The sequence below is a fragment of the Lipotes vexillifer genome, unplaced genomic scaffold, assembly GCF_000442215.2.
Source record: "Lipotes vexillifer unplaced genomic scaffold, Lipotes_vexillifer_v1.1 scaffold1093, whole genome shotgun sequence".
NCBI classification, from domain to species: domain Eukaryota; kingdom Metazoa; phylum Chordata; class Mammalia; order Artiodactyla; family Lipotidae; genus Lipotes; species Lipotes vexillifer.
In genome coordinates this window covers 1,330,281-1,338,993 of record NW_006774793.1, presented here as the reverse complement: position 1 = coordinate 1,338,993, position 8,713 = coordinate 1,330,281, and the positions used below count along the sequence as shown (strand labels likewise).

The 8,713-nt window shown below is 42.0% G+C and overlaps 1 protein-coding gene across 3 annotated transcripts in view; it reads left to right on the top strand.

Annotated features, from left to right (window-relative positions):
• The window catches only part of ACIN1 (apoptotic chromatin condensation inducer 1), a 33,133-nt gene that overhangs the window by 6,368 nt on the left and 18,052 nt on the right, over positions 1-8,713 (top strand). For all 3 annotated transcript variants that reach the window (XM_007449545.1, XM_007449546.1, XM_007449544.1), the window contains 2 exons: positions 5,603-5,691; positions 7,075-8,334. In XM_007449545.1, the coding sequence (XP_007449607.1) occupies positions 5,603-5,691; positions 7,075-8,334 (1,349 nt within the window). The remainder of the gene's footprint in view (positions 1-5,602; positions 5,692-7,074; positions 8,335-8,713) is intronic.

Here is an 8,713-nt window from a genome sequence, read left to right as displayed (position 1 = left end):
CAGCAGGACTATGCCTATGGCTGTAATTGATGGAGGAGGGGAAAAAAAACAGGTGAAAAGAAAGAGGTGAAAAATAAGTAAGAAATGAATGTAGTAAATTGTAGAATACAACAAACAATTGCTGTGTGTCCTCTTCGGTATACTCTATCCGTAAACTTTCCTACCTCTGATCTTGGCTAGAATGTGAATTTCATAACAGATGTGGCTTAAAATTTGGTCAAGGTCCTAAACGGAGTGGTAGTTTGGAGTTCTAGCAGTGCTTGGTTGGATCAGTAGTAATGCCTGAAGTTTACCCAGAAATTAGATTTTTTTCAGGTGTACAGCGTCAGTCTGCCGTAGGCTCATAAACTGTTAGGCTTCCAGCTTATTTGTTAGCTTTGGATGTTTGGGGTTCCTTATTTAGTAAGATTTTGATTAAAGTAAGGTTCCTAGTAACATACTTTGGTAATCAGTAGTGGCACCTGAGGATTTTTTTTTTTAAATAAATTTATTTATTTATTTTATTTATTTTGGCTGCGTTGGGTCCTCATTGCTGCGCGCAGGCTTTCTCTAGTTGCAGCGAGCGGGGGCTACTCTTCGTTGCAGTGCGCAGGCTTCTCGTTGCGGTGGCTTCTCTTGTGGAGCACGGGCTCTAGGCGCGTGGGCTTCAGTAGTGGTGGCTCGCGGGCTCTAGAGCACAGGCTCAGTAGTTGTGGCGCATGGGCTTAGTTGCTCTGCGGCATGTGGGATCTTCCCGGACCAGGGCTCAAACCCGTGTCCCCTGCATTGGCAGGTGGATTCTTAACCGCTGCGCCACCAGGGAAGCGCCTGGATATTATTTTTTTTAAGAATATGAATTCCTGGGCCCTGCCCCAAGAATCTCAAAGAATGTAAGTCCTGAGACCTTACATTTTTAAAAAGTCCCCTGGTAGTTCTGTTGATCAGCTCAGATTATGAATGACTAAATGAAAGAATAGTTTTTCAGCATTATAGTTAATCAAGATCCTTGGCTTATTATATGCCAGCAACCTCGCATTAATGTGCTGTAGTCACAATCCCAAATAGGAAGGAAAAATTGGTTTATAAAATCCTGCCTGGCTCTCCTTCTTGACTTCTTATCTTTCCATCACTTTCTTCAGATTTTTCTAAGATGTTGGGAGTCAGTATTCACCCTCCATAGTCAGAAGTTGCCTCCTAGATCATGACTGGGTATACAACAGTCCTTATTATCTTCAGTTAATTTTTCCAAAAAGAGCCCACTCTAGGAAAATTAGGAGGAAAAATACAAAAACATTAAAAAATGGATATTCAGAATACAGATTGATTAACAAAGGTATAGCCCCGGGGATCTTAGCCAGCCTTTGGCATACAGAGCATTTAGCCCTCATTCCTGTTCTTGTGTTAAATCTGGATGCTGAGATTATAAAGAAATATTAGGTAAGTTACTTATACAGCTAACATGAGTCAGATTTAGGGTTGGCATCATTGCCAGGTCTCCATTCTCTTAATTTCTGCCGCTTATTCATACCCAAGTATACCCTCTGACCACAGGCTTTGCTCTGGTCTCTGTAGCTACCTAACCTGGATCCTGCAAATCCTGCCCAGGGATTTATTTTCCAAGATGAAGAAACTACCTTCCTATATGACCCTTAAACATTCTTCAGTTTGTTTTTTTTGTTTGGTTTTTGGGGGGTTTTTTTGCCAAGCTGTGCGGCATCCGGGATTGTCTGATCAGGGATCAAACCTGTGCCCCCTACGTTGGGGGAGCGCAGAGTCTTAACCACTGGACCACCAGGGAAGGCCCCATTCTTCACTTTAATACATTCTACACTGCCTTTGCTCTCCTGAAGCCTTCTGGCTTTGGAATCTTAGAAATCTTACATTCACCCTGACTTGCTTTTTAACTCCTGAAATACATTTATTAACCTGTTACCAGTATTCGTACCACTCTTTGCTAAAGGTGCTCAGTTTCTGCACATATTATTAACATCTGGCTGAAGACACTCATGTGGCCATGATGGCACCTTTCCCAGAACCTTGTCTGTATCACATCATCTCCTTACAAGGAGCTGGAAGAAATTCCTCATCTCTTTCTTATATTTTGTATTGCTTACTAGGCTCTTGTTTTCATGTCTGAGGTTCCCCTCCAGTTGTCATTTTCTTTGCAAAACAGTGATGTCCAGAACTTTCTGACCAGCCTTCCCATTTTTCCCACATCTCTTTTGACTTATTAGGCAAGTGCTTCTAGAGGAGGGATCATCTAGAATCCTGTCATTGCAGTTTTACAGTATCAAAATAACATTATGATCTAATAGAATAGCATACAGTTTATAATTGATGGAGATAAAGGCTATTTGCTTGTGCATACCTAATTTTAAAATCACAGCTCCAGAACTCTTATTTGATCTGTTTAGCACATTTATCTCTGGTAAACTTTGTACATGCCTTTCTTCCCCACTTAAAATCACATTTATTTATTCAGAGCATATATGTGCTTTGTTATTCACTGCAGAGCATCTTTGGTATATGTGCTTGTAACACTTGCTTTTGAGTTGAAAATAAACAACAAAGAGAATGTTTCTTATATAGAACTTGCAGTGGTAAAAGCAAGTACTTGGGTTGGCTAGGCCTGTGAATTTTAACTGTACATAGTATTTGAGGCATATCAGAGAATCTCTCCTGTAGGTTTTCCCTCCAGGGTATAGGATTTTATCGTTTTAAAACTGTTTGTTTTCTTATTACAAAAAGTAGTGTGTATTCATTAGAAAATTTTTGGAAAAACTGGAAATAACAGGTTTTCGTTTGTTTGTTTTATTTGGCTGCACTGTGCAGCTCGTGGGATCTTAGTTTCCCTACCAGGGATCGAACCTGGGTCCCGGCAGTGAAAGCACAGAGTCCTTACCAATAGACCACCAGGGAATTCCCTAATTTTTTAAACTTTTTATTGGCGTATAGTTGATTTACAATGTTGCGTTAGTTTCAGGTGTACAGTAAAGTGAATCACTTATACATATATATCCACTCTTTTTTAGATTCTTTTTCCATATAGGCCCTTTAAACAGGTTTTTAAATCATCAGAAGTCCCACAAACGAAAATAACCACAGTTGATAGTTTGCTATATAATTTTCCAGTCTTTTCTTTGTCTATTTATAAGCTTAAGATATCTGCAATTTTCAAATCTTTACCTTCCCTCCAACCTGGTTAACTTTTTCTTCTTATTATTTTTTTTAATTTATTTTATTTATTTTTGGCTGCGTTGGGTCTTTGTTGCTGCACGCGGGCTTTCTCTAGTTGTGGCGCATGGGCTTTCTCCAGTTGCGGCGAGCAGGGGCTACTCATCGTTGTGGTGCGCGTGCTTCTCATTGCGGTGGCTTCTCTTGTTGCGGAGCACAGGCTCCAGGCAAATGGGCTCAGTAGTTGTGGCTCTCAGGCTCTAGAGTGCAGGCTCAGTAGTTTTGGCGCATGGGCTTAGTTGCTCCGCGGCATGTGGGATCTTCCCCAAACAGGGCGCGAACCCGTGTCCCCTGCATTGGCAGGTGGATTCTTTTTCTTTTTTTCTTTTTTTTTCTTTTGCAGTACACAGGCCTCTCACTGTTGTGGCCTCTCCCGTTGCGGAGCGCAGGCTCCGGATGCGCAGGCTCAGCGGCCATGGCTCCTGGGCCCAGCCGCTCCGCGGCATGTGGGATCTTCCCGTACCAGGGCACAAACCCGTGTTCCCTGCATCGACAGGTGGACTCTCAACCACTGCACCACCAGGGAAGCCTCTTCTTTCTTTTTTTTTAATTCTTGAGCATCTGGATAGTGATTTTTTTTAAGACATTATTTTTTTAGAGCAGTTTTAGATTCACAGCAAAATCGTAAAGGTACAGAGATTTCTCATACACCCTCTGCCCTCACATATGCATAGCCTCTCTTAATATCAACATCCTGCACCAGAGTGGTACATTTTTACAATGAGTGAACGTACACTGACACATCATAATCACCCAAAGTCTGTAGTTTACCTTAGGGTTCATTCTTGATGTTGTACATTCTGTGGGTTTGGACAAATGTATAATGACATGTATCCATCATTAGAGTATCATACCAGGGTATTTTCACTGCCCTAAAACTCCTCTTTGCTCTGCCTATTCATCCCTCCCTCCACCCTCTGCCTTTTTTTTTTCTTTTTTGTTAAACTACAGTAAGTCAGCTTCTTTCCCTTATTTTGATACGTGCCAAGGAGCTTTTCCTGAAATTCATGGAAAAGGTTTTCTTTTGGTTTTCCTCATTTTGTAATTTAACCTATTCCAGGTCATTTAATTATGAAATTATTGATGATTATAGGCACCACATTATTTATTAATATCTTACAGATTACTCTTTAAATCTTTGCTGAAGAATCTGACCTGAATATCCTAACCCTAGTTCCTGTACACACACCTGTAATGCAAGTCTTTATTCTCTAACCCAGATATGAAATGGTATATATTCAAAGATCCTGTTAATCAAGTGATCATGGAGTAAAGTTTTATGAAATTTGTGCAGTCTTCTAGTTCATTCTGTAAGTTTCTTTTTTCTTTTAGTTACAGAAGCAGAGACTAGTTTAGTTTAGATTGCTGGAATAAAGAAATAAGAGAGAAGACCTTGGATTAGAGCTCACACCATCTGCTTTATTTGCACTAGTTTAAATACTGTTGGGTAGCACAGGTTTTTATGGATCATTTAAACCTTCTGTACTGTATTGTACGTATCTGAAATATAATTATCTTTAGGCTGTTTTCTAAACTGGTTCACATCAATATTTGCATTGCTGTTCTGTGTAATATTTTAATACTGGTAGGAAACGTAGAGGTCTTCCGGTCCATCCCCTCCATTTTCTCAGTCAAGACACTGAGACCCAAATTAATTTGAGTGATTTTACCCACAGTTACCTTCCTTCATGGAATGTAAGTGAAAATTTTTTCCAGTTTTACATGGAGTTGTTATTTGGAATGACCAACCTGTGCTCCCTGCAGTGTAAGCATGGAGTCTTAACCACTGAACTGCCAGGGAAGTCCATAAGCTTTCTTTTAATAGTAGAGCTTATTTTTCTTTAAAATAATCTCACCTTGAGCTCCATATATAAAACATAATTGAGAGGGCCTATTTCTGAAGCCCTGAGCCCTGAAAATCATTTCTCTTAAGTACTTATATCATGAGATTATTGTTTTACAAACTGGTATATTAACCATGATGTTTTGGTCAAAACTAGTGGTGGCAATAGGCAGTCCAAAAAAATGGACACTGAACACAGTGAAGTCTTGGGCTTTGATTCAGTGACAAAACATTTTACAGAAATAAATGTACTTTGTGCTAGACAATTTGAAGCCCCTGGTAGTTATTTTAATTTATTTGAATTATTTATAATATGTGAATTGGCTTTGTGATATTAAAAACATTCCAGATGTGCATAGCAGGAATTATCAACATGACCCTGACCCTTAGGGCTTTATATAGTCTTTTCTTCCACATAGAAGTCAGAGAGATTAATACAGATATGTATTGAGCCGCTCATATGCTTTGATCAATTGAATTTTAGAAAGCAGTCTTGAATGGAATGTTCAAGTTATGAGTCTGACTTGGTTTTCTTTCATTTGATAGGAAAAAGCGCCTCTATTTCCGAAGAGAAAGGTGAATCTGATGATGAGAAACCAAGGAAAGGAGAAAGACGATCATCCAGAGTCAGACAGGTAACTCAGTTAGTTACCTCTGAAAGCATCCTTCACCTCTTTGGGTAATGCCTTGGATATCTCCGCCTCCTCTTTTCCTCAAACTGTTTCAGAGTTGGTATCTCTCTAGCTTTCTGTATAGTCATCTTCTTTCTCTTCATAATCATTTTTCTTGTTTTTTGTTTTCTAATTTATATCTGCTCTGGCCTTTGGATTTCTTCTTTTGGCCATGCTGTGAGCATGTGGGATCTTACTTCCCTGACCAGGGATCGTACCCACACCCCCTGCATTTGGAAGCGTGGTGTCTTAACCCCTGGACTGCCAGGGAAGTCCCTGGCCTTCGAATTTCTAAATGAATGTATAAAAAAATAACTGTGGTGCTTCCCTGGTGGCGCAGTGGTTGAGAGTCCACCTGCTGATGCAGGGGACACGGGTTCGTGTCCCGGTCCAGGAAGATCCCACATGCCGCAGAGCGGCTGGGCCCGTGAGCCATGGCCGCTGGGCCTGCGCGTCCGGAGCCTGTGCTCCGCAACGGGAGAGGCCACAACAGTGAGAGGCCCGCGTACCTCAAAAAAAAATACCAAAACAAAACAAAACAAATAAAAAAATAACTGTGAAAGTTAGTAGGCTGGTCTGTATTCCTAAGGCAGCACATTATTAGAAAAGATATAATTCATTATTCAATTAAAACGTTAAAGCTGTATGATACAGTGTTAAGTGAACAGTATACAAAAGTATATGTATAGTGTAATTACAACTGTGGAAAAGAAACAATGGGAAAAAATTAAATATACCCCAAAGATGATCAAAATAATCACATTTATTGATAATAGGTCAGTCCTGCCCCGCCCCCCCACCCCCTTTCTAGATGTTCAGTTTATATATATATGTGTGTGTGTGTGTGTGTGTGTATGTGTGTGTGTGTGTGTGTGTTTTGTTTTTTGTTTTTTTTTTGTGGTACGTGGGCCTCTCACCACTGTGGCCTCTCCCGTTGCGGAGCACAGGCTCCGGACACGCAGGCTCAGCGGCCATGGCTCACAGGCCCAGCCGCTCCGCGGCATGTGGGATCCTCCTGGACCGGGGCACGAACCCGTCTCCCCGGCATCAGCAGGCGGACTCTCAACCACTGCGCCACCAGGGAAGCCCTATATTTATTTCTAAAGCTTGAAGCTAACAGATGAAGCACTAGCAGTTTCATTATTATATTCTTTTTGGTCACTCTTATTTTGATTCCTGTAAGAGCCCATACTAGTCACGCGTGTCTCTTGTCGCATTTGTTTTCTGTGTTGCTGAAAGCATATATCATTGAGTTTCTTCATCATGTGTGTGTCTTGTGAGATACTTTTTCTCCTCTGTTGATAGTGAGCAAATATACTTGGAACCATTGAATATTTTTTCTTTCAGGCAAGAGCAGCTAAACTCTCTGAGTGCAGCCAGGCTGCTGAGGAGGAAGAGGATCAAGAAACACCTTCCAGAAATCTGAGACTTAGAGCAGATCGAAATTTGAAAACTGAGGAGGAAGAAGAAGAGGACGAGGAAGAGGAAGAAGAGGAGGAAGAGGAGGAAGATGATGATGAGGGACAGAAATCTAGGGATGCACCAGTCCTGAAGCAGTTTAAGGAAGAAGAGGGGGAAGAGATGCCCAGTGTAAAAGTGGAGGAGGTAATGGATGAGAGATCCCAAACTATAAGACCCCAGGAACAGGAGGGGTTAGAGAGAGGAGGGAGAGTTACAAGGTCCCAGGAAGAGGCCAGAAGAAGTCATCTGGCCAGACATCAGCAGGAGAAAGAGATGAAAACAGCTTCTCCCCTTGAGGAAGAAGAAAGAGAGATAAAACCTTCAAAAAGCTTGGAGGAAAAATCCAAGTCGCCTTCCCCTCCTCGACTGACTGAAGATCTGGAGAAGGCCCCTGTTGTGCTACAACCAGAGCAAACTGCCAGTGAGGAGGAGACTCCCCCACCTTTACTTACCAAGGAAGCATCTTCTCCACCACCTAACACACAACTCCAGAGTGAAGAAGAAATAGAACCCATGGAAGGCCCAGCCCCTCCTGTCCTCATTCAGTTGTCTCCTCCTAATACAGATGCTGAGGCCAGGGAGCTCTTACTGTCTCAGCATACTGTGCAGTTGGTGGGAGGTCTGTCTCCTTTGTCAAGCCCTGCAGACACCAAAGTAGAATCTCCAGTAGAGAAAGTGCCAGAGGAGAGTGTCCTGCCTCTAGTTCAGAAAAGCACACAAGCTGAATCCTCAACCCAGAAGGGTCTTGAAACTGAATCAGAAAAATCAGCTCAACCATTCCCTCTAAAAATCGAGGAATTCACACTGGCCAAAGGGATCACGGAGGAATCTTTGGAACAGAAGGAATGCAGGAGGGCTTCTCTTACTCTTGTCCCAAGCCACAGATTGAAACGGTCAGCTGACTCATCCTCTAGCCGATCCTCCTCATCTTCATCCTCCAGTTCTAGATCAAGATCTCGCTCTCCTGACAGCTCAGGCTCTCAGTCTCATTCACCTCCAAGATCCAAGCAGAGAGATGTATCTCAGGCAGGTACTCATTCCAACCCTCGTGGTAGACCCAAGATGGGCTCCAGGTCAACATCAGAATCCAGGTCCCGTTCCCGTTCCCGTTCCCGTTCCCGTTCAGCATCAAGCAACAGCAGAAAAGTAAGTGTGGGAGAATCCTGGGTGCGTTGATGTTCTGTCTATACTGCAGTGTTCTTCAACCCCTGGAGAACCTATCATGATTTCCAGCAGAAAAGCTTCCTTTAAGTCCCCAGTGATTACTTTTTTCTCATTTCAGAGTCTCACTTTCAACTCACTGATTCCTAAGTTGGGTCCTTTTTCAATTTGATTCCCTTTGATTGCAAAGAAAGCTGAATCCATACCCATTTCCTCTGCTAGACTATAAACTTCTTGAGAGTATGGACATGCCTTTTTACGTGTGTATCCCAGTACCCAGCACCTAGTTGGGAGTTGATAAACAATTTGTTGAGTAATCTAGGAAGTCAGGGATAAGTCAAAGTCAAACAGGAATAAACCTAGG